Below are 27,075 nucleotides of genomic sequence, written 5' to 3'. Positions count from 1 at the left end.
TGCTGTGTTTTCTGTACAGTAACCAATTCTCAATCCATGCTAGTATGTTATCCACAATCCCATAATCTCTAATGTTGTGTAATAACTTCTTGTGTGACACCTTATTCAATTCAATTCAATTTCAATTTATTGTCCATACAGAAATTAATTTTGGGCACATTGCTCATTCATTAATTTACCACATATGAATATTAACAAAAAAATTACCCAATCACAAAAAGTCTAACTTGATTAAATTTAAAAACTAATCTTAAAAACTCTAAAATGCTTTTTGAAAATCCAAATACACCAGATCCACTGGTTTCCCCTTTATCAATCCTAATGTTAGAACCTCAAAAAACTAATAGATTTGTCAAACATAAATCTGTGTTGACACTGCCCAATCATATTATGATTTTCTAAGTGTCCTGTTACCACTTCCCTAATAATTATTTCTAGCTTTTTCCCCACTACTAATGTCAGGCTAATTATCAAGCTCTATGGGCCAGCAGAGAGTATCATGACGCATGTAAGCACCTTTGACTCGAAAGCCACTGTTCAGTGTTTGCAAAACATAAAAAATACATTTAGATCAGGAAGAAAGATCTCAGCAGTTTTATATCATAATTAGTTTTAAATCCTCTTTGGCTGAAAGCTAAAGTATTCTTGTTTTTTCTTGATAAGCTCAGCCTATATGATTGTGAATGTCTTTCAGAACTGCCTACAAAAAGGCCTTGATCAATTTCAAAGCTACAGAACTGCTGCCACCGCCTTTGCGAATGTCTATCCAAAATTAACATTTAATAAGAGGGTGATTTAAATACAACATTCTACATGGGCGGATGCCAGTGGGCGGGGAAGGATGGAAGATGACCTTGAACAACTGCTTCAACTGCCCTAAAGTTTAAGTGGCGCCTTTGAAATTGACACCTATATTACAAATGAGAGAAAAGAAAGACTTGCATTAATACAGCGCCTTTCGTGAGCCCAGATCGTTCAGAGCACCTTCCAGCCGATGAAGTACTTTTCAAATGTAGTTGCCATTGTAATGTAGTAAATGCATCAGCCAACTGGTGCACAGCAAGCTTCCACAAACAGGAGTGTGATAATGACAGATCATATGTTATGTCGTAATGTTGGGTGAGAGATAAATATTGATCAGGACTGGGGGAGGACTCTCCTCCTCTTCATTGATTCACAGAATGTTGTAGCTCTGAAGGAGGCCATTCGGCCTATTGTGCCTTTTCCAGGTCTTTATTGGAGCTATTCAATTAGTCCCATTCCCCTCCTCTTTCCACATAGTTCTGTATTTTTTTTCCCTTCAAGTATTTATCCAACTGTCTTTTGAATGTTGCTATTGAATCTGCTTCCACCACCTTTTCAGTCATAACAACAGTGTAAAAAAGATTTTTGTCACGTCTCCTCTGTACTTTTTGTCAATCATCTCAAATCTGTGTCCTCTGGTTATCGACCCTTCTGCCACTGGAAATAGTTTATCTTTAGTTACTGTATCAAAATGATTCATGATTTTGACCAACTCCACCAAATCTCCTCTTGACCTTCTCTGCTGTAATAAAGAATAACCCCAGCTTCTCCAGTCTCTCCACATAACTGAAGTTCCCCATCCTTGGTACTATTCTGGTAAATCTCGCCTTCATCCTCTCCAAGGCCTTGACATCCTTCCTAAAGTGTGGTGCCCAGACTTGAATACAATACTGCGGCTGAGGCCTAATGAGTGTTTTAGACAGGTTTACCATAACTTCCTTCCTTTTGTACTCTATTCTATTAATAAAGCTAAGGATCCTAAATGCTTTTTATAACGGCTGTCTCAACTTTTCCTGCCTCTTTCATAGATTTGTGTTCATGCACTCCCAGGTGTATCTGTTCCTGCACCCCTTTTAAAATTTAGTTCATATTGCCTCTCATTTTTCCAACCAAAATGTGTCACTTCACACTTCTCTGCGTTAAATTTAATCTGCCATATCTGGCCAGTTCACATTTTGTCTCTGTTCTCCTGAAGTCTGCCACTATCCTCCTCTTCATTTACTACAATTCAGAGTTTCGTGTAATTGGCAAATTTTGAAATTATCCCTTGCGCACCCAAGTCTCGATCACTTATATATATATCAAAACTACTTAAAACTGATTCCTGGCGAACACCACTATATACTTCCATCCAATCTAAAAAACATTCACTATTACTCTTTACTTTCTCCCATCGCCATTTCTGTATCCAAGCTGCAACTATCCCTTTAATCTCAAGGGTTTCAATTTTGTTAATATGTCTATTCTGTGGTACTTTGTAAAATATATTTTGAAAGTCCCTTATCATATCAACTGCACTATCCCATTCAATTCTCTGTTACTTCTTCAAAGAACTCGATGAAGTGCCTGTAACAAATATGTGCTGATTTTCAGTTAGAAAAAACACTTTTCCAGTTGTTTGACCCAATGCCATGGGATTTTTTACATCCACCTAAGGGGGCAGATGAGGCCTCGGTTTAAAGTCTCATCTGAAAGATGGCACTCCCTCAGTACTGCACTGGGAATGTGGGCCGAAACTGTGTGCTCATGTCTCTGGAGTGGGACTACAACCTACAATCTTTTGACTCAGAGGTGAGAGTATTACTGACTAGCCACAGCTGGCACAATGGCAAATGTTCAATGCTATCTGCCTAATACAAGTGGCTGTCTGGGATAAACAGGAATGGTGTAAGTGGTGGGGACTGTAGAGAGTTGGTTAAGAAAGAGAAATATTGAATAGATGAGAAGTGAGCAGGCGTGTGAGATTGGACCAATTGGCTCATGGCTATTATTAATGGCACAAATGCGATGGACCAGATGGCCAGTTTCTGTTCTGCACCTATGATTGATTCTAACTGTTTGATACAATATTTATTCAATAGATTTACTCAGCCATGAGCAGCAACCTGGCATTCGCATTAGAGAAGGCTTGCATGAAATAAATCGCAAGTGTGTTCAGTGAAACAAATAATAAAGCAGACTGTTTAAGTCGGAAAGAAAAAGCAAAAGTGAAATCAGATGCAAGAGATGTGTCTCACTTAAATTAATGCAGTAATCCCAATTCCTCTGCAGGTGTCTGCATGTTTGCTATAGTTTATTATGCTAAATATATGGAGCAAGAATCATTCAGTGAAAATCAGCAATGATGAATGTTGTCTCAGAGGCTGAGCAAATGTAAATTATACAGTGTGGAAATAATATGCATTAGCAGCATGCATTTATATAACACCTTTAACATGGAAAAATAGAGTCATAGAGAGTCATAGAGTTATACAGCACAGAAGCAGGCCCTTTGGCCCATCGTGTCCGTGCCAGCCATTAAGCACCTATCTATTCTAATCCCATTTTCCAGCACTTGGTCCGTAACCTTGGATGCTATGGCGTTTCAAGTGATCATCTAAATACTTCTTAAATGCTGTGAGGGTTCCTGCCTGTACCACCTCTTCAGGCAATGTGTTCCAGATTCCAACCACCCTCTGGGTGAACAAGCTTTTCCTCAAATCCCCTCTAAACCTCCTGCCCCTTACCTTAAATTGATGCCCCCTGTTTATTGATACCTCCGCTAATGGGAAAAAATGTTTTCCTATCTACCCTATCAATGCCCCTCATAATTTTGTATACCTCAATCATGTCCCCCCTCAGCCTTCCCTGCTCTCAGGAAAACAACACTAGCCTATTCAGTCTCTCTTCATAGCTGAAATGCTCCAGCCCAGGCAACATCCTGGTGAATCTCTTCTGCACCCTCTCCAGTGCAATCACATCCTTCCTATAGTGTGGCGATCAGAACTGTACACAGTATTGTTCCAATGTTCCTTCACTGTGGCATAACAAAAATGGACACTGAGCCACAGGAGATATTAGAAAGCAATGCCCAAACTTTTGGTTAAAATAGTATGTTTTAAAAAGGATCTTAAAGGAGGAGAGGAAGTTGGAGATTTGTAAAGGACATTCCAGAGAGTGCGATCAAGATGGCTTAAATAATAGTGGGGCATGATGTTGAAGTCCCAGGAGCAAGGTTTTCAGAGGTAGGGTTCCCAACTCTTTTTTTAGTCATTCATGGGATGTGAGCATTGCTGGCAAGGCCAACATTTATTGCCCATTCCTAATTGCCCTTGAGAAGGTAATGGTGAGCCACCTTCTTGAACCGCTGCAGTCCATGTGGTGTAAGTGCACCCACAGTGCTGTTAAGTAGTGAGTTCTAGGATTTTGACCCAGCGACAGTGAAGGAGAAGCAATATATTTCTGAGTCAAGATGGTGTGTGACTTGGAGGGGAACCTGCAGGTGGTGGTGTTCCCATGCATCTGCTGCCCTTGTTCTTCTAGATGGTAGAGGTCGCAGGTTTGGAAGGTGATATCGAAGGAGCTTTGGTGAGTTGCTGCAGTGCATCTTGTAGATAGTGCACACTGCTGGCACTGTGCGTTAGTGGAGGGAGTGAATGTTGAAAGTGGTGCCGATCAAGCAGGCTGCTTTGTCCTGGTCAGACATATTCCTGAAGATTTCATCACCTGACTTTCTGCCTCCAATTGCCCGCCCAAAAAGCCTTTTTTCACCATTAGTATTTTGCAAACTAATTAAGGTAGGTGCTCAAGGAAAATGAAAAACACGGCCAGTTTATTTTCATGCACCCATGATTTTTCAGATGGGTGTTCACAGAAATTTGCAGGAAATAAATCTCTAATTTCTGGAGACTCCAGGATAATTCTACAGTGTTGGCAATCCAATTTGGAAGAAGGGAATGGGTGTGAGGCAGGGGTTGTAGGAGTGAATAAGGTTACAGAGGTTCGGAGGGTCAAGGCCATGCAGAAATTTTAACATAAAGAGAATTCTAAATTTATGAGACATCTGGATTCTAGGAGCCAATGTAGGTCAGTGAGGACAGGTGTGATGGGCGAGTGCGACATTGACTAATTAAATATTGGGTGTTAGTGAATCCCATAATAGTTATCCTCACATCTGCTGTAGAAAACTTCAAAGCTTAGAACTTGCAATATTAATGGATGAAGGTTGACACCTTCATATGACATTCTCTGCAATTTTAGCAGACGTTAACCCATTTAAAATAAATGAATTAATGCTACCATTAAAATAGCCAACAAAGGATTGTCAAACTGCCGACACTGATTTCTAGGTTCAAATACACTGTAGACACATCTTTAAATCTTACATAAACTATCCAAATTTGTTGTTAAAGTTCTGGTTTTGATTGCCTGCAGGGCTCTAGACTGCACAGTGTACCTCAGTAAATCTTTTGTCAACCTAATACACTTTTTATAGGGCATAAGATTATAGTCACTTGTAATTTATAGATGCATTTTGTGTACTATTAATCCTAGGCTTACATACCTTTATATTATCCCAGGTAGCAAACTCCAAGTAGTTGTCACTTAAGTCAGTGTGCAAGAGGCAATGCAATACATAGGGAACATTCTATCCATTTATCCTCCAGGCACATTTAGATCAATACAAGATTTTGCCCAACACCTTCACTTAAGCACTGAGGATATATATCAGTCAACAATGACTTTCATTTAACATGGGAAAATGTCCCAATGCTCAGAGGGGCTTAGAGGTTTAGGAAGGAAATTCCAGCATGTGGGGAACGAAATGGATAAAGGCATGGCCACCCATGATGAGGGAAGACAAGGAGAGGATCCTCAAAATATTTGAAGTTGAAGAACATTTGAGTAGATATTGAGTAATAAGAGATGCCAGACTTAGAGAGAGGCAATGCCACAATGTGATTGAAACACAGGATTTTATATTTGCGGCATTGGGAGATAGGGAGTCAATGCGGGTTAACAAAAACAAGAATGATGAACAAGTATGCCACAGAATGGAATAGTTTAGCAGGGTCTTGGGTAAGATTAAGTTTATAGAGAATGAAAGATTGGAGGCCATCCGAAAGAGTGTCAAAAGGATTGGAGGATTTCAGCAGCTGAGGAGGTGAGGTAAGAGCAGATCAGGTGAAGTTCCAGAGGCAGAGGTAGGCAGTCTTTCTGATGGAGAGGACATTGGATCAGAAACTCAGCTTTGGGTCAAATAGCTGTTGCGAATAGTTTGGCTCAGCCAAAGACAATGGGTGGGGAGGGGGATGGAGTTGACGACAGTATAGATTTTTTGGTGGGGCCAAAATGATGAGGTCTTCCCAATTATTAGCAGTGAAGGGGTAGAAAGGTAAAGTTCATGTCATTAGTGTACTTTTTTTTATTCATTCATGGAATGTGGGCATCGCTGGCTAAGCCAGCATGTATTGCCCATCCCTATTTGCTCTTGAGAAGGTGGTGGTGAGCTGCCTTCTTGAACCACTGCAGTCCATGTGGGGTAGGTACACCCACAGTGCTGTTAGGAAGGGAGTTCTAGGATTTTGACCCAGCGACAGTGAAGGAATGGCGATATAGTTCCAAGTCAGGATGTTGTGTGACTTGGAGGGGAACTTGCAGGTGGCGGTGTTCCCATGCATCTGCTGCCCTTGTCCTTCTAGATGGTAGAGGTCGCAGGTTTGGAAGGTGCTGTCTAAGGAGCCTTGGTGCATTGTTGCAGTGCATCTTGAAGATGGTACACACTGCTGCCACTGTGCATCGGTGGTGGAGGGAGTGAATGTTTGTAGATGGGGTGCCAATCAAGCGAGCTGCTTTGTCCTGGATTGTGTCGAGCTTCTTGAGTGTTGTTGGGGCTGCACCCATCCAGGCAAGTAGAGAGTATTCCATCACAATCAAGCCTTTTGCCTTGTAGCTGGTGGACAGGCTTTGGGAAGTTAGGAAATAAGTTACTCACTGCAGGATTCCTAGCTTCTGACTTGCTTTTGCAGCCACGGTATTTATCTGGCTACTCCAGTTCAGTTTCTGGGCAATGGTGACCGCCGGGATGTTGATAGTAGGGGATTCAGCAATTGTAATGCAATTGCATGTCATGCAGAGATGGTTAGATTCTCTTTTGTTTGAGATAATCATTGCCTGGCACCTGTATGGCACGATTGTTACTTGCCACTTATCAGCCTAAGCCTGGCTATTGTGCCGGTCTTGCTGCATTTCTACACGGACTGCTTCAGGATCTGACGAGTCGTGAATGGTGCTGAACATTGTGCAATCATCAGTGAACATCCCCACTTCTGACCTCATGATTGAAGGAAGGTCATTGATGAAGCAGCTGAAGATGGTTGGGCCTAGGAGACTGCCCTGAGGAACTCCTGCAGTGATGTCCTGGAGCTGAATGATTGACCTCCAACAACCACAACCTTTGCGCTAGGTATGACTCCAACCAGCAGAGTATTTTCCCCCTGATTCCCATTGATTCTAGTTTTGCTAGGGCTCCTTCATGCCATACTCAGTCAAATGCTGCCTTGATGTCAAGGGCCGTCACTCTCACCTCACCTCTTGAGTTCAGCTGTTTTGTCCATGTTTGAACCAAGGCTGTAATGAGGTCAGGAGCTGAGTGGCCCTGGCAGAACCCAAACTGAGCGTCAGTGAGCAGGTTATTGCTCAGCAAGTGCTGCTTGATAGCACTGTCTACGACACCATCCATTACTTTACTGATGATTGAGAGTAGACTGATGGGGCGGTAACTGGCTGGGTTGGATTTGGTCCTGCTTTTTGTGTACAGGACATACCTGGGCAATTTCCACATTGCCAGGTAGATGGCTGGGCTAGGGGGTGACAGCAAGTTCTGGAGCACAGGTCTTCAATACTATTGCCAGAATGTTATCAGGGCCCATTGCCTTTGCAGTATCCAGTGCCTGCAGTCGCTTTTTGATATCACTTGGAGTGAATCAAATTGGTTGAAGACTGGCATCTGTGATCTTGGGAACCTCAGGAGGAGGCCGAGATGGATAATATCATGTCACAAAGGGGCAGCATGTAGATGAGGAAGAGGAGGAGACAAGCTTGAGAGGGCAGCTCCACCAAGTTGGAAACAGGGGAGAAGTACTGGAGGACTATGTCAAAGGCTGGAGATAGGTTAACGAGGATGAAGAGCTATAGTGTACCATGGTCATAATCATGCTGGATGTCATTTATGACTTTGGTTAGAGTTATTTTGGTGCTGTCGGACGGGAGGAAATGTGATTGGAGTGATTCAGATGGGGAATTGAACGAGAAATAGCTACAGATCTGGGAAGTGGTGACATGTTCAAAGGCTTTGAAGCAGAATGGGACGTAGCTTGCTGGGACAGAGGGGTTGAGGGTTTTGTCTTTTAGGGCACATGGTACAGTTGGCAGAGAAGATGGTATATTTTCCAATATGAGTTAGCATAGCTGCCAGGAAAAGAAACTCGATGGTCAGATTTCTAGCGGAAATAGCGTCAACAAAATGGAAGTTTTTTTTATTTGTATATAGGAGGTGGATGTTGCTGACATGACCACCATTTATTGCCCATCCCTCATTGCCCTTGAGAAGGTGGTGGTGAGTCACCTTCTTGAACTGCTGCAGTCCATGTTGTGAAAGTACTCCCAAAGTGCTGCTAGGGAGGGAGTTCCAGGATTTTGACACAGCAGTGATGGAAGAACAGTGATATAGTGCCAAGCCAGGATATTGCATGGGGCTCCCCTAGATGAGTTGAGTTTCCAGAGAGAAAGGATAGATGTGTATGTATGGAGAGAGATGTTTAGGGGATAGGAGGTTGGCAGATTCTGAAGAAAGAGGACAAGGGTAGTTGAGATGGAAATTGAAATCACCAAGGATGAGGAGCCATAAGAACATAGAAATAGGAGCAGGAGTAAACCATACGGCCTGTCGAGCCAGCTCCACCATTCAATACGATAATGGCTCAGTGCAGAGGCAGAGGAAGGAAACTTGGGTGCATATATCAGGACAAACTGGAGATGAGTTTAGGAGGCCAGTGGACAATGGGGGTCAGAGAGGTGTAACATCTTGTGCTAAAAGCATGAAGAAATAAGATAAATGCGTGCATTAGCTAAGGCCACAGTGCTTTTGCAGTGATTTGTGTGGGGCAGGATTTGGAAGGTATAGTTAGGAAAGCAGTCCAAATATTTTAACAAATCCTTTTGTGATCTTAATAGCTTCCAGATTACATGAAGTGAATATTAACGCAATGTAATTTCAGGCAGACATGGATTTTAAAAAGAATACATGGATTTGTGCTTTCACCATAAAGTATTTTCATCCTTCATTCGGTGTCAGCTCTGCTGGGGAGGAAAGGGAGGTTTCAGATCTGATGTCTTTATGTTTGAACAAAGCAGTGTACATTCTGCTGGAGGGGTTGAAGAATTCCTGTGAGATGGTTTTTGTTCCATATCTTCAGTGATAAAACAGTTCTCCCATCCTTATTTAGGCTGCAGATAGACACACTTTTCAGTTCACCCTTGCAGGCCAGAAATGCAATTTTCTCATTTCTGCCACCAACAGATCGTCTCACACTATCAAGGGCAGAATCCAAAATTATAAAGAACGAGAAAAAGAAGTTGCATTTATATAATGCTTTTCATGACCTCAGGTTATCTCGAAGCTTCTTTGGCCTCCTTGTCTCGGGAGACCATGGGTAAGCGCCTGGAGGTGGTAAGTGGTTTGTGGAGCAGCGCCTGGAGTGGCTATAAAGGCCAATTCTAGAGTGACAGGCTCTTCCACAGGTGCTGCAGAAAAATTTGATTGTCGGGGCTGTTACACAGTTGGCTCTCCCCTTGCGCTTTTGTCTTTTTTCCTGCCAACTGCTAAGTCTCTTCGACTCGCCACACTTTAGCCCCACCTTAATGACTGCCCGCCAGCACTTTACTGCTTACAATGTACGTTTTGAGGTGTAATTACTGTTGTCCAGTAGGAAACGGGCAGACAATTCACATGCACAGCAAGCTTCCACAAACAGTAATGAGATAATCTGTTTTTATTGACATTGTGAGATAAATGTTGGCCACAGGGAAGAAAAAAGTGGAAAAAATTTGATTACAGGCATGAGTTAGAAAAGATTTGAAAGCTATCAGTACTGCTTTTCATTTGTGATTTTTTTTTTGTCCGGTGCAGGCCATCATGGCTCAGCTGCCCCAAGAGGAAAAGGCAAAGATTGCTGAGCAAGTGGAGAGCTTCCACCAGGAGAAAAACAAGCTGGACGCTGAGGTGGCAAAGTGGGACGACAGCGGCAATGACATCATTGTGCTGGCCAAGCAGATGTGTATGATTATGATGGAAATGACTGATTTCACCAGGTAAGAGAATGTAGGCAATGTGTTTGTTAAAATGAATAATCTGAGTGTACCCACCACACAGCATACAGGGCAAAACGCTGGCAATGGTGGTGCAAAGAAGTCTTATGTGTAGGATACAGCTTCCAGTAGTCCATAAGCATGTTTTGAGGAACGCTATCCAAGTTGTCATTTTTGCCAAGTAACAGAAGGACTTGATGTGTTTGTTACAATTCAGTATATACTGTGCACTGAGCAGAGCCAAAGAGGTGAATTTTAAACCCCAAAATGGGTGGGCAGGCTGGGGTTAGGTGAGATGCAAAAATCTTAAAAATCTCAAACCTGACCCCAACCTGCCTCCTAAGTGTCAGCCATGGCTCAGCTGGTAGCACTCTCACCTCTGAATCAGAAGATTATGGGTTTTAGCCCCACTCCAGGACCTGAGCACAAAAATCTAGGCTGGCACTCCAGTGCAGTACTAGAGTCATAGGATCATAAGAAATAGGAACAGGAGTCGAGGAGCCATTCGGCCTGCCAAGCCTGCTCCGCCATTCAAACAGATCATGGCTGATCATCTACCTCTATGCTATTTTTCCCCACTATCCCCATTTCCCCTGATGTCCTCAGTAACGGGAAATCTATTGATTTCTGTCTTGAACATACTCAATAGATTGAGCTTCCACAGCCCTCTGGGGTAGAGAATTTCACAGATTCACCACCCTCTGAATAAAGAAATTCCTCCTCATCTCGGTCTTAAATGGCCTGCCCCTTATTCTCAGACTATGTCCCTTGGTTATAGACTCACCAGCCAGAGGAAACATCCTATCAATATCTACCCTGTCACGTCTTGTAAGAATTTTGTAAGTTTCAATGAGATCGCCACTCATTCTTCGAAACTGTAGAGACCCAGCTTCTGCAATCTCTCCTCATAAAACAATCCCGTCATCCCAGGGATTATCTGGTGAACCTCCGTTGCACTCCCTCTATGGCAAGTATATACCGCCTTAGCTAAGGAGACCAAAACTGTACACAATACTGAAGGAGTGCCGCACTATTGGAAGTGTCATCTTTAGGGTGAGACATTGCACTAAGGCCCTGTCTTCCCTCTCAGGTGGCCGTAACAGATCCCACGGCTGTATTCTGAAGAAGAGCAGTGGAGTTATCCCCAGTGTTGTGGCCAATATTTCTCCCTCATTCAACATCACAAAAACAGATTAGCTGGTCATTATCACATTACAATTTGTGGGAACTTGCCGTGCTTGATTTAGCTGCCATGTTTTCCACATTGGAACAGTGACTACCCTTCAAAAGTACCCCATTGGCTGTAAAGCATGCTGGGATGTCCTGTGGTTGTGAAAAGCACTATATAAATGCAAGTCTTTATTCCTTTTCTAGTGTGTTCCCAGGGGGCTGGTTTGCAATTTAAATATTTTAATGATGCTGGGAACCTCACATTTAAACTATCTTACAGGTTTCACCCTGGCTGGCCAGTTTTCTAGACCTCGAGAAACCTGGCAGCTAAAGGGAGGTGAAGACAGAATTGGGGAAAGGGTAAGTGCCCTGACAGCACTGCTTGTGGGCTTGAAGGAGCAGAGTATTTCCATCCACCTACCCTACCCACCATCACCCAAGCTTACCTTCTTCCCTGGCATTACACCACACACCCCCATCAGAAACCCATCTCCCCTTCCAAAACCAGGGTCAGTATTGGACCCTCTGATTTCCCTCGGGATCAGAGATTCCCCCACCCCCAACTCTCTCGCTGGTATTTGCATGCTCCTTGCCTGAGGGTGCGGCCTGTTTTGGCATGCTCCCAGTTAACTGTAGAGTTAAGACTTTACAGCATGTGGGGAAACCTGGTCTTCTGGGTTTCCTGAGCACAATTCACCCCCCTGTCGCCTGTCAATATCGAGAGCCAAGACATGGCAGCAGAATGGGAGAAATGCTGAGGAAATTCTCGGTCGTTGTGTTTAGAGTACTACTTTCTCTTCCCCAGAAATGTGCTTGAGGGACGTTGTTCAATATCTAAATGGGCACCAGTGATCCAGACCTAGAAATTGGATTCTGTCAGAATCAGGCCTCAATCCCAGTGCAGCACACACGTCTAATGAGACCGGTGGTAGGACCATATCAAATTGTTCTTCTGGCTTCACTTGCTGTTTACCAGTAAGGGGGCAGGGATCAATTCTAGCCCCAGAGGGAGCTGGTCACAATGGTGGAGGGGGGAGGGGGGGTGGGAGACAGTGTGGGGGAAAGCGTTTTCAGCCAGCTCGGACACCTGCCAATGTCCTCAGCAGAGGCTGAGAGAAGGAGGCAATCAGGTGGGGATGGAGAGGGGTGAGCTGCTGTGAGGTCATGGAAAAATATGTTAGAGTAGGAAACAGTGCAACGATGTTAGATTTCAATGTAATGATATGCAAAGAGGAGGAGGAGCATACAGCATGCCCACAATGTTCAAAAAGCCAAGTTCCATCTTTGCTTGGCTTGTATTTGCTTGAGTATATAAGATTGAGAGTTAATCTAATTGAGAAACTATCTCCTTTGCTGGGCCAATTAAGGAGGAGATGGCACATTCTAAAATTAGAGCCAGGCCATTTAGGAGTGAAGTCAGGAAGTGCTTTTTAACTCAAAGCATAGTAGAATCTGGAATTCTCTCTGCCGAGGGATTGTGGCTGTTTGAACAATTGGAACTTTCAAGACTGAGATCATTAGATTTTTTTGGATAAGGGTATCAAGAGATATGGATCAAAGCATGTAAATAGAGTTGAAATACAGACAGCTAGGATCTAACTGAATGGAGGAACAGACTTGAGGGGCTGAATGGCCTGTTCCCGTGTGCTAAGGCATGAGTACTGAACAAAACTAAAATTGAGAACAGGAAAAGTATTTAGCTCCTAGTTAATCATATTAGCTTTGTGCCAATGAAGGAGGCAATTGGGCAAACTCTACTGAAGATTCATTAAAATCGTTTTGGTGTGTGACCAAGTGTTGTTAAGTAACAAAATGGTACTCAAATAAGTAACATCAAATCAGGCTTTTAAAAATTTATTTTACTTTTTCTTTCTGGTGGAATTTCAGGAACTCAAGGGATTTGGAACACAGAGAGTAGTGTGCATTGATCCACATTGCTGTCAGAGAAATAGCAGTATCACACGAACAAAGATAGCTTACACAGTTATACAGACATGTCAGAGCATACAGTAACAAAAGTCACAGGAATATATTAACCATGGATACAAGAACGGCGAGAAGATTCGGGCAAGTTAAATGCCCTCAAGCTGCAAAATACAAGATGGAAACTGGATCAATTGTGGGCATGGGCCATTACTCAGTAGTGCTGTCCTTGGGTAAAACATTGGCTGGGATTGTGGTCATTAACAAAAATTTTGAGGTTGTCTTTTGCCTGATTTGTTTCCTAGTTTTAGCTGTTACTGTACAAGGTTCATCATTGCTTAGTCTGGTTACACTATATGTCTTAGTTGCCCTATAAAACATATGTTTTCCAAAATGGAATGTCAGCCCACTTTTGTTTGATAATTACCTCAGCATTTTAATAATAAATATGTTTTAATAATTGTCGTATGAGACAGTTATATAGAAATAATATTGTACCTCAGAATCTCAGTCACTTTGGAATCATCTAAAACTGCACTACAGTGAAGTCCAAATTAAGGACTAATTTCTGTATTAGTTCATGGAAGCTAAACCAATAAAGGATATTGCGCTGTAATGAATATCACAATATGCTGTATGGACTAGACAATGGTTGTTAAACACATCTATTGTGTGATAGACTCAGCAATAGCTATTATGTACTGAGTATTGTGACTTTGATTAGGGCTATTTCAGTGAAAAGAAGTCCATGAGCTCCACTTGTCTTTCATCTAGCAGAAAGAAAGAGAATACTTTCAGCTTGGATGAAACCCAGGTCACAGAGATAAAAGGGAAGTGTGCTAACCGAACCCCTCAAACCTGACATCGCAGAAATGTACCTGGCTTTGAAGGTCCATTTGCCTTAACCTTTCTAGTGGATACAGCAAGACAATCATGTTTCAGTCCTGAGCAGCAACATCTGTGCTATTATTAGATTAGAATCAATAGATAGACTTTCGATAGATTTCAATTTTTTATTCTGCTTTAGAAGTTTACAATTCTATTGCTTCTCGACCAAAGTATTTTTTGTTAATATTATAACCAAAGTTGGCTAGCAGTACTGGACTGCAAATCCTTTTACTAACGTTCCAAGTGTGTTGTACATCTTAATTGTTTTCTGGAGTTAAAAGCTGTAATATGAACGTGGCAATATTTAACGTTAAGAGTTCTGATGACGGGTCACTGACCTGAAACGTTAACTCTGCTTCTCTCTCCACAGATGCTGCCAGACCTGCTGAGTATTTCCAGCATTTCTTGCTTTTATTTCAGATTTCCAGCAACTGCAGTATTTTGCTTTTATTTAACATTAAGGCCTCTCTATTTAGGGGGAGGCATGGAGGGTGAGGGTGAAGCCGGGAATGGCTGAAGAGACTGGCAAGGTCAGCGACACGGACTTCTTGCCAATCTTAAATCCTGCTCCTCCTAGCCTGCAAGGAGTTCTGAAATGTCATTAACCTTCTGGTAACAACAACTCGTACCTTTATTCCATTACTGGGTTTCCCGACCCCCAGGAAAACATGAATAGGATGGGAATAGAGGGATACGGTCCCCGGAAGTGCAGAAGGTTTTAGTTTAGGCAGGTGTCAAAATTGGCGCAGGCTTGGAGGGCCAAATGGCCTGTTCCTGTGCTGTACTGTTATTTGTTCTTTGTTCTCCATATTACACTTTTTAATCCACCCTCTCCGACCTTCTCCTGCCCATCGCGGGAGTGTTAACATTGAGGCCTGAAGATCTGTTTACTATTACTCTCGAGCTAGAATCATAGAACGTTACCATTCTACTTATGTTACTTCTTTGATCGCACTAACTGCTTAGTCCTTGCCATTCCCATACCCTTTAAACCTTTTTCAACTATTTGCCTATTTCCATTTTAAAAATGTACACCGATTACCCACCCCCCCACGCCCCCAACTCCACTGTTTATGGAGGGCATTCCATGTCCTAACAACGCTCTGCATGATGTTTAAAAAAAATCTCCAAACTCTGTCTTCAGAACAGTGGAACACAGGTCAATAGGGGTGATACTGAGGCTTTAAAAAAGAAGAGGCTTAATGTTATAGTGTGCTTCATCATATATCAACGAGCTTCAGATACAGTGAATTACAACAAGAACTAATATTTACTCACACCCTTTACGTAATAAACATGCCGAGGTGCTTCACAGGAGCGTTGTAAAACAAAATATTACACCGAGCCACATAAAGAGATATTACAGATGACCAAAAGCTTGGTCAATGTGGTAGGCTTTAAGGAATGTCTCAAAGGAGGAAAGTGAGGTAGAAAGGCAGAGAGATGTAGGAAGGGAATTCGAGAGCTTAGGAACTAGGTAACTGAAGGCACGGCCACCAATGGTAGAGTGATTAAAATCGGGGGTCCTCAAGGGGCCGGAATTAGATGAGTGCAGATATCTCACTCAGAGTACTCAAGGTTGAGAAATTTGAAATCAAGACATTGCTTGACCAGGAGCCAGTGTAGGTCAGCGAGCACAGGGGTGGTAGGTGAATGGGACTTGGTGCAAGTTAAGATATGGGCAGCCAGGTTTTGGAGAGGGTAGAATGTTGGACACCAGCCAGGAGTGCATTGGAATAGTCAAGTCGAGAGGTAGCAAAGGAATGAATGAGGGTTTCAGCTGCAGTTGAGCTGAGATGGAGCAATGTTAGGCGATGTTACAGAGGTGAAAATAGGCGGTCTTAGTGATGGCACGAATATATGGTTGGAAGCTCATCTCACGGTCAAATATGACACCAAAGTTGCAAACGACTGGTTTAGTCTCAGACTGTTGCCAGGGAGAGGGATGGAGTCGGTAGCTAGGGATTGAAGTTTGGAGCAGGGATTGAAACCAATGGCTTCAGTCTTCCCAATATTTAATTGGAAGATATTTCTGCTCATTCAGATGTTGGATAAGCAGTCTGGATAATTTAGTAACAGTGGAGGAGGCGAGAGAGGTGATGATGACGTAGAGCTGAGTGTCATCTGCATACATTATTACATAATTACATAGAATGTACAACACAGAAACAGGCCATTCATCCCAACTGGTCCATGCTGGTTTTATGCTCCACACAAACCTCCTCTCATCCTTCTTCATTTCAGCATATATTCCTATTTCTTTCTCCTTCATCTAGCTTCTCCAAATTTAATTACTTTGAAGTATAGTGAATATATAAGAACATAAGAAATAGGAGCAGGAGTAGGCCATTCAGCCTCTTAAACCTGCTCTGCCATTCAATGAGATCATGGTTAATCTGATTGTGGCTTTAACTCCACTTTCCTGCCAGGTCCCCATAACTTTTGACTCCATTGCAGATCAAAAATCTGTCCAACTCAGTCTTGAATATATTCAATGACCCAGCCTCCACTGTGGTCTGGGGAGGAGAATTCCAAACATTAACAACCCTCTGAGAGAAGAAAGTTATCCTCATCTCCATCTTAAAAGGGAGACCCCTTAATTTGAAACTGTGTCCCCCAGTTCTCGATTCCCCCATGAGGGGAAACATCCTCTCAGTATCAACCCTCCTCAGGATTCTACATGTTTCAATAAGATCACCTCTCATTCTTCTAAATTCTAATGAGTAGAGGCCAAATCTGCTCAACCTATCTATCAACAGATATCTTTGCAGCATCCTTAAACACGGGTGAGGTCCCGGAGGACTGGAAAATTGCTAATGTTGTCCCCTTGTTTAAGAAGGGTAGCAGGGATAATCCAGGTAATTATAGACCGGTGAGCCTGATGGGCTTATCAGTGATAGGCAACATGGTTTTGTGCAGGGAAGGTCATGTCTTACCAACTTAATAGAATTCTTTGAGGAAGTGACAAAGTTGATTGATGAGGGAAGGGCTGTCGATGTCATATACATGGACTTCAGTAAGGCGTTTGATAAGGTTCCCCATGGCAGGCTGATGGAGAAAGTGAAGGCGCATGGGGTCCAAGGTGTACTAGCTAGATGGATAAAGAACTGGCTGGGCAACAGGAGACAGAGAGTAGCAGTAGAAGGGAGTTTCTCAAAATGGAGACGTGTGACCAGTGGTGTTCCACAGGGATCCGTGCTGGGACCATTGTTGTTTGTGATATACATTAATGATTTGGAGGAAAGTATAGGTGGACTGATTAGCAAGTTTGCAGACGACACTAAGATTGGTGGAGTAGCAGATAGCGAAGGGGACTGTCAGAGAATACAGCAGAATATAGATAGATTAGAGAGTTGGGCAGAGAAATGGCAGATGGAGTTCAATCAGGGTAAATGCGAGGTGATGCATTTTGGAAGATCCAATTCAAGAGTAAATGCAGTAAATGGAAATGTCCTGGGGAAAATTGATGTCCAGAGAGATTTGGGTGTTCAGGTCCACTGTTCCCTGAAGGTGGCAACGCAGGTCAATAGAGTGGTCAAGAAGGCATACGGCATGCTTTCCTTCATCGGACGGGGTATTGAGTACAAGAGTTGGCAGGTCATGTTACAGTTGTATAGGACTTTGGTTCGGCCACATTTGGAATACTCCGTGCAGTTCTGGTCACCACATTACCAAAAGGATGTGGATGCTTTGGAGAGGGTGCAGAGGAGGTTCACCAGGATGTTGCCTGGTATGGAGGGTGCTAGCTATGAAGAGAGGTTGAGTAGATTAGGATTATTTTCATTAGAAAGACGGAGGTTGAGGGGGGACCTGATTGAGGTGTACAAAATCATGAGAGGTATAGACAGGGTGGATAGCAAGAGGCTTTTTCCCAGAGTGGGGGATTCAATTACTAGAGGACACGAGTTCAAAGTGAAAGGGGAAAAGTTTAGGGGGGATATGCGTGGAAAGTTCTTTACGCAGAGGGTGGTGGGTGCCTGGAACGCATTGCCAGCGGAGGTGGTAGACGCGGGCACGATAGCGTCTTTTTAGATGTATCTAGACAGATACATGAATGGGCAGTAAGAAAAGAGATACAGACCCTTAGAAAATAGGCGACATGTTTAGATAGAGGATCTGGATCGGCGCAGGCTTGGAGGGCCGAAGGGCCTGTTCCTGTGCTGTAATTTTCTTTGTTCCTTGTTCTTTCCTCATAAGACAACCTTTTCATCCCAGGAATCAGCCTAGTGAACCTTCTCTGAACTGCTTCCAATGCAACTATATCCCTCCTTAAATAAGGAGACCAAAACTGTACACAGTACTCTAGGTGCGGTCTCACCAATGCCCTATACAGCTGTAGCAAGACCTTCCTACTTTTATACTCAAGCCCCATTGCAACAAATGCTAACATTCCATTTGTCTTCCTAATTGCTGTACCTGTATGCTGACTTTTCATGTGCAAGGACACCCAGATCCCTCTGTACTGCAACATTCTGCAATCTGTCTCCATGTAAATAATATTCTGCTTTTCTACCGGCCAAAGTCGACACCCTCACATTATCCCACATTATACTCCATATGCCAAATCTTTGCCCACTCGCTTAACCTATCTGCATGTCTTTGCAGACACTTTGTGTCCTCCTCACAACTTGCTTTCCTACCTATCTTCATATTGTGTGCAAATTTGGCTACAATATACTTGGTCCCTTTATCCAAGTCATTAACATAGATTGTAAATAGATAAGGCCCCAGCACTGATCCCTGTGGCACCCTACTAGTTACAGTTTGCCAACTTGAAAATGCTCCATTTATCCCAACTCTCTGTTTCCTGTTAATTAGTCAATCCTCTATCCATGCTAGTATATTCCCCACAGAACCATGAGCTCTTATCTTGTGTAGTAACCTTTTATGTGGCATCTTATTAAATGCCTTCTGGAAATCCAAATACACTGAGCTGGATATTTCCCGCGGCAAGCTTCAGAAATGGCGGTGCACATGATATTTAGCACGGAGGCTCATTTACATGGCTGGGGCAGTTTGCCTGCCCCAATGACATAGAGGGGGCGGGCGCTCGATCCCAGCAACAGCGTCCAGAGCCACTGCGCAGGCGCCAGTGCCATTTTTAAAGGGCTTCCAGCCCTTCAGTGTAATTTAAATTTTTAAAGTTACAGTAGTTTAAAAATTAAAGTGAGAAATTTAATAAAAGTTTCAATCTCCTCTCCGAGCCCCCCCAATGACTAAACAATTTATTAATTGCCCTCTCCCCCCACAAAAAAACATAACTTTGCGATCCCGACCTTACCCCCCCCCCTCCAAAATTTATAACCTTTTACCTTCAACCCTTTCCCACCATCCCTTGCAATCGCAAGAGTTTTCCCTGCTCCCTGCCCCTCCCACCCTGAAAACCTACCTGCTTCCCCCTCCCAACAAGTGTTCCGCCTCAGATCTCTGGCCGGAATATCGCAGCTGGATGACCATCATGACAAGGTAAGTATTTATTCATTAATTAAATAAATTAAAGTACATTAACATATTTTAATCATGTTCCTGTCACCGAGCAGCAGGGGAGCTGCTACGAGGCCTTGCCGTTGCCAGTAATATGGGGTGGGGCCTTCCCGTCATTGAGGCCCATGGCGGGCCTCTCCCAGAGGTATTTTCCAGGCCCCCCTACCACAACCCCTGACGTCGGGGTGCCGGTAAAATCCAGCCCACTACATCTACTGGTTCCCCTTTATCCAGCCTGCTTGTTACACCTCAAAGTACCCTAATAAATTTCTCAAACACAATTTCCCTTTCATAACACCATGTGGAATCTGCCTCATTGCATTCTGGTTTTCCAAATGTCCTGCTGCTACTTCCTCAATAATGCAGTCCAGCATTTTCCCAATGACAGATGTTAGGCTAATTGTCCTATCGTTTCCTGCTTTCTGTGGCCTCCCTTTCTTGAATGAAAGTGTTACATTTGTGGTTTTCCAATCCACTGGGACCCTTTCAGAATCGAGGGAATTTTGAAAGATTAAAACCAATGTATCCACTATCTCTGCAGCCAATTCTTTTAAGATCCTAGGATGCAGACCATCAAGTCCAGGGGACTTGTCAGCCTTTAGTCCCGTTAGTTTCCCTAGTACTTTTTTCTAGCGATAGTGATTTTTTTTTTCGTTCCTCCCTCCCTTTTGCCTCTTGATTTCCTACTATTCTTGGGATGCCTTTTGTGTCTTCTACTGTGAAAACAGATTTTTAAAAAAACTTGTTCATATTCTCTGCCATTTCCTTGTTTCCCATTATTAATTCCCCAGTCTCATCCTCTAAAGGACCAATACTTACTTTAGCTACTCTCTTCCTTTTTATATGTTTGGAGAAGCTTTTATTCTCTGTTTTTTATTCCATGCTAGTTGACTTTCATACATTAATTTCTCCCTCTGTTTTTTTTTAGTCATCCTCTGCTGGTTTCCAAAATGTTCCTAATCTTCTGACCTACCACTAATCTTTGCAGCATTGTATGCCTTTTCTTTCAATTTGATATAATCCTTAACTTCCTTAGTTAGCCATTGATGGTGCATCCTTCTCATAGTCTTTCTTTGTCAATAGAATATATTCTTGTTGAGAGTTATGAAATATCTCCTTAAATGACTGCCACTGTCTTACCTTTTAACTTATATTCCCAGTTCACTTTAGCCAACTCTGTCTTCATACCCTTGTAATTGCCTTTACTTAAATTTAAACACTAGTTTCAGACCAAAACTTATAACCCTCAAACTGAATGTGAAATTCGATCATGTTATGATCACTCTTGCTGAGAGGATTCTTTACTATGTTGTTATGTGGAAAAATGCAGCAGTTATTTTGTACAAAGCAAGATCCCAGAAGCAGTCGTGTGATGAACGATCAGTTAATTTTTTTATGGTGTTGAGTGAGGATGAATGTTGGCCCGGGACTAGAGAGAAATCTGTGCTTTTCTTCCCATTGTTTCTTGAGATCTTTAACATTTACCTGAACCACTCAAACAGACAGCCAGGACCTTGGTTTAATATCAATGCAAAGGACAGCACACCCGACTGCACTGCACTGTGCTGGAACATCAAATGACGCTTCGAATACCTTCAGAAACTAGAGCCAATTTAAATTAGAGAAAAGTGAACGGATTTTAAGAAGAGATCCTTTACTCAGAGTGACAAGCAATGTAGTGAAGGATAGTAGGGACAAAAAGTAAAATGAGTTGGATGGTAAAATGCGAGATTGAGCAAACTGGATGAATGAGCTTCAGTTGGCTTTTCTCATTCTTCACTTTTCTTATGTCCTGCTGTTACAGTGCTTGCTTCAAAAAAGGCTTCCTATTGTGAAAGACAGCCCACATCAGTTTTGATAGTCAACATGGAAGTTCAATGAAGTACTAAGTTGTCACAAATGGCATGGGAAAAAAATTGAAACCAAAACAACTAGCATTGCATTAGACACCTATTCCAAAAATAATGAGTTCTTCCCTCCTCCATGCAATGTGTTTGGCAATTCAAAGTGTCAGTTTTGGTCTAATAAAGATTTTCACTAAACTGTCGGAATAGTGACAGTTAGCTTAACAAGATGACAGCCTTGAAGCTGTCCCCACTGTTATACCTCTTTATGTTGCTTGCTAACAGAAATGCCTCAAAAGCTGTTGTGACAGATACTGCCCAACTTTTGATTTTCAGTGTGTCAGTAACAGGGATGAGTTTTGGTACTTCTGTAATTACTTAATCAGTTTTCTGTGAGACAGTTAAAAGAAAGAGACTTTTCACAGTAGCATTAAAATGTAGAGACACCAAATGTTTTATGTTGTCTCTTCGTTTGTTCAACCAGGGGAAAGACAAACCATGTAAAGGTATTGTCTTTGTAAGAGCTGTGTGCCTTCAGCACCCACTTCAATTCACAACCTTCCTCACTCTGCCACACATCAAGCTACTCTGTAGGAGCTGCATCTCATTCTCTTTCCACTTCACAGCAGAAACTCACACAAAGCTGCTATTAATTTTTCAGTGACCATCAGTTCTTTTACTTGGATAGTTTGGTCCAAGATCAAATAATGGGGACTACTGCCTCCTATTTTTGATTCATTACAAGACTTATGGCCCCAATATTCAATTCATAATGGGCAGAGTCCAGAGAGTCTTCAGTTCCAACTGAGTCACCCAAGAACCATAGCTATTTCATGGTCTCAAAGTGGGCTTCACCATTTTGTCAAAGGAAGACAGTAACAAGGTCTGAGTGTGCCCTTTCAGAACTCTCTTGTGTAAATATCACTGAGGGCATGTGAATGGGACAAATTGGATAGCTCTTTCTAAGAGCTAGCTCAGGCACATTGTGCTGTATGATTCTATGATAACATTTTTTTGCTTTAGATGTGTTTGCACATCAATCTTTTCCAAATTTTTAGTTGCATCTACCAATGCAGACTGCTACTAAGAGAATTTCTGCCAAGCAGCAGCATTTGATTTGAAGCCAGATAGGTCTCCTTAGGAACAAAAACTTTCTTTGTCCTATGTTTCTACTTCAAATGAATGGAAATTTCTCATTCAGCATATGGCTCATTTTCCTCTATGGAAGAAGCACTTTGAGTTGGAAATATGGATGAATCATAGAAAGTTTATGGCACAGAAAGAGACCACTTTGCCCATCATGTCTGTACCAGCCAAAAAACGGTTTCACCCATTCCAATTCCACCTTCCAGCATTTGGTCTGTAACCCTGCAGAAAATTCAGCACTTGAGGTGCATATCCAGACTTCTTTTGAATGAGTTGAGGATTTCTGCCTCAACTACCCTTTCAGGCAGTGAGTTCCAGACCCCCACCACCCTCTGGGTGAAAAAACGTTTCCTCATCTCCACTCTAATCCTTCTACCAATCACTTTAAATCTATGCCCCCTAGTCACTGAATTCTCTGCTAAGGTAAATAGGCCCTTCACATCAACTCTATCCAGGTCCCTCACAATTTTGTACATCTCAATCAAATCTCCCCTCAGCCTTCTCTGTTCCAAGGAGAACAATCCCAGCCTATCCAATCTTTTCTCATAGCTGCATTTTCCCAGTCCTGGAAACATCCTTGTAAATCTCTTCTGTACCCTCTCTATTGCAATTGCATCCTTTCTGTAATGAGGAGACCAGATCTGCACACAGTACTAGAGTTGTGGTCTAACCTATGATTTATACAGTTCCAGCAAAACCTCCCTACTCTTATATTCTATGCCTCGGCTAATAAGTGAAAGGATTCCATATGCCTTCTTAACCACCTTATCGACCTGTCCTGTTACCTTCAGGGATCTGTGGACATACACTCCAAGGTCCCTCACTTCCTCTACACCTTTCAGTATTTTCCCATTAATCTTGTATTCTTTGCCTTGTTTGACCTCCCCAAATGCATCATCTCACACTTCTCTGTGTTGAATTCCATTTGCCCAGATCATCAACATCTCCCTGCAGCCTACAGCAATCCTCCTCGCTATCTAACACACGGCCAATCTTTGTGTCGTCTGCAAACTTCTTGATCATGTCCCCTGCATTTACGTCCAAATCATTCATATATACCACAAAATTAGTGATTTAGACAAGAATATAGGAGGTATGATCAGTAAGTTCGCAAATGACCTGAACATTAGTGGTGTCGTAAATAGTGAGGAGGAAAGCCTTAGATTACAAGACGATATAAATTGGCTGATAAGATGGACAGAACAGTGGCAAATGGAATTTAATCCTGACAAGTGTGAGGTGATGCATTTTGGGAGGACTAACAAGGCAAGGGAATATACAATGGATGGCAGGACCATAGGAAATACCGAGGTTCAGAGGGACCTTGGTGTACTTGTCCATAGGTCACTGAAGGCAGCAGCACAGGTAGATAAGCTGGTCAGGAAAGCATATGGGATACTTGCCTTTATTAGCCGAGGCATAGAATATAAGAGCAGGAAGGTAATGATAGAGCTGTACAAAATGTTAGTTAGGCCACATAGAGTCATCGAGTTATACAGCACAGAAACAGGCCCTTCGGCCCATCACGTCTGTGCTGGTCATAGCTGGAGTACTGTGTACAGTTCTGGTCGCCACACTATAGGAAGGATGTGATTGCACTGGAGAGGGTGCAGAGGAGATTCACCAGGATGTTGCCTGGGCTGGAGCATTTCAGCTCTGAAGAGAGACTGGATAGGCTAGGGTTATTTTCCTTAGAGCAGAGAAGGCTGAGGGGGGACCTGATTGAGGTATACAAAATTATGAGGGGCATAGATAGGGTAGATAGGAAGACATTTTTTCCCTTAGCGGAGGGGTCAATAACCAAGGGGCATAGATTTAGGGGAAGGGGCAGGAATTTTAGAGGGGATTTTAGGAAAAATGTTTTCAGCCAGAGGGTGGTTGGAATGTGGAACACACTGCCTGAAGAGGTGGTAGAGGTAGGAACCCTCACAATATTTAAGAAGTATTTAGATGAGCCCTTGAAATGCCATAGCATACAAGGCTACGGGCCAAGTGCTGGCTGACATGGACACAGTGGGCCGAAGGGTCTGTTTCTGTGCTATATAACTCCATCACTCTATGACAAAAAGCAGGGGATGCCGTACTGAGCCCTTCGGAACTCCACTGGAAACAACCCTCCAGTCGCAAAAACACCTGTCAACAATTACCCTTTGTTTCCTGCCTCTGAGTCAATTTTGTATCCACCTTGCTGCATTTCCCTGGATCCCATGGGATTTTTTTTTTTTTTAAACAGTCTGCCATCTGCGACCTTGTCAAAAGCATTGTTAAAATCCATGTAGACTACATCAACTGCACTTCCCTCATCTATTTTCCTTGTTACTTCAAAAAATTCGATCAAGTTGGTCAGACATGGTCTTCCCTGAACAAATCCATGCTGACTATTCTTGATTAATCTGTACCTTTCTAAGTGACGATTTATCCTGTCTCTCAGAATAGATTCCAATAATTTCCCCACTTCTGAGGTTAATCTGACTGGTCTGTAAGTATTTGGTCTATCCCTTGCTCCCTTTTTAAACAGAGGTAAAATGTTAGCAGTTCTCCAATCCTCCGGCACCACACCTGTATCCAGTGAGGACTGGAAAATGTTGGTCAGACCTTCCGCTATTTCCTCTCTTGGTTCTTTTAACAGCCTGGGATAAATTTCATCCTGCCCTGGTGATTTATCAACTGTCAAGGATGCTAATGCCATTAATACGTCGTCTCTCCCTATGTTGATCACATCCAATACTTCACATCCCTCTGCCTTAACTACAATAGCTTAATCACCCCCTCTTATGTAAGACAGGCACAAAGTATTCATTAAGAACAGAACCAATATCTTCCCCCCCTATACATAGGTTACCTTTTTGATCTTTTATGGGCCCTACTCTGCACCCTCTTACTCTTAATGTATTGATAAAACATCATTGGGTTCACCTTGATTTTACTTGCCAATATTCTTTCATGCCCTCTCTTAGCTTTCCTAATTTCCTTTTCGATTTCACCCCGCCAATTTCTATACTCCTCTCGGCTTTCTGTAGGATTGAGTTTTCTGTGTTGGGCATAAGCTTATACATACAGGCCACCTTACTGCTGAAGATGCACATTTAGGCCAGGATTTTTTTCTGGGCGACAGGGATCTCAAACACTGGCAAAAACGCCAGCAAATCAGAGGCCAGCAGCTCTTTAACTGAGCAGCGCCACTCCAGAGGCAGTGGCTTCTGCTGGTACTGGACTCACCTGAGGCCCTGGACCCAGATCACAGGTAAGTCAGGATGGGAGAGAACATAAAAAATAGGAACAGAAGTAGGCCATTTGGCCCCTCAAGCCTGCCCCGCCATTCACTAAGATTGTGGCTGATCTGCCTTTTTCGTGCCAGCTCCTCACAACCCTCAACTCCCCGATATTTCAAAAATCTATCGACCTCCTCTTTAAATACTTCCAGTGATCTAGCCTGCACAATGCTCTCCTCACCGTGATCGCGAGGTTGCAGTTGTGCCTACAGTCGGTGGCAGAGTTCAGTGAGGATATCCTTAGTGAAGTGAAGACATCGGACACACTATTCTTTACTTAGGTTGAGGTAGGAAAATTGCTCCGTGAGAACCCTGAGCTGAGATCCCTTTTGCCTGTCCTCGTCCTTCTCCTCCTCCCTCTTCTAGCAGCTTGACCTGCTCTGGGTCACGTCTGCTCATTCACCCTGTTACGTTGTAAACCAAGGAGGATGCAAACTACTGGTCCCATGACTGGGAGCAAGTGGTATGAGTAGAACCCTTGAAGTCAGGACATGCCACACCATTCCTTGTAAACGTCAGCAACTTTAAATGACTCTGGAAACCACCAAACACATCTCCAAGCGCAGCAAGTGCCAGTATAAATAATCAGGAAATTGCTTAAAAGTAGTTAATTATATTCCTATAAATAGCACTTGTGGGTGGCTTCCTGCTGCTGAATGTGTGTTCAGCTGTGCAAGGTTAAGAGAGGGTATTAGCTGAAATGTTGAGCTCCAACGTGGCAGCGCTAATGTCAAATCAGCGTTGCCTGCTGATTCACCTCACAATCTGCCTACTCTGCCTACTTTGTATATTTTTCACTCCTGCGCACGTGCTAAATGCCCCACCAAAGTGGGGTCCAATGCGGCTAGCACCAGAAGTCTGCATGTGGGCCATGAACATAATTTTGAAGGCAAAATGGCATTTTTAGAACCAAAAAATGGGCACTAAGAAGTCTAATTTTACAGTGAATCTGTCCTAGAAAGGTATATTAGCACTTAGTTAAGGAATTATTGTCATGTGAAAATGAAAATCGTTCCATTGCATTGCCTGAACAGGGCCCAGATACTTATGGAATTAAGGTGTAACCAGTTCAACCAGAAATACAAATCATGGTTGGACATAAAAGCTTACATAGTTCACCATAAACACAGGTTCACGTTGGTTGAAAATCTCTCTGTATATAATGGATATTTGCCAAGGAAATAAAGACAGAAGTT

General features: G+C 42.8%; 1 protein-coding gene across 1 annotated transcript in view; it reads left to right on the top strand.

Annotated features, from left to right (window-relative positions):
- The window catches only part of ctnna2 (catenin (cadherin-associated protein), alpha 2), a 1,561,189-nt gene that overhangs the window by 1,348,428 nt on the left and 185,686 nt on the right, over positions 1–27,075 (top strand). Inside the window, exon 15 of the mRNA XM_068028796.1 lies at positions 9,974–10,155. Coding sequence (XP_067884897.1) covers positions 9,974–10,155 — 182 coding nt within the window. The remainder of the gene's footprint in view (positions 1–9,973; positions 10,156–27,075) is intronic.

Source organism: Heterodontus francisci, chromosome 1, assembly GCF_036365525.1.
Source record: "Heterodontus francisci isolate sHetFra1 chromosome 1, sHetFra1.hap1, whole genome shotgun sequence".
NCBI lineage: Eukaryota > Metazoa > Chordata > Chondrichthyes > Heterodontiformes > Heterodontidae > Heterodontus > Heterodontus francisci.
Note: the sequence above shows the minus strand (reverse complement) of the source record. Positions and strands in the feature narration are given on the sequence as shown.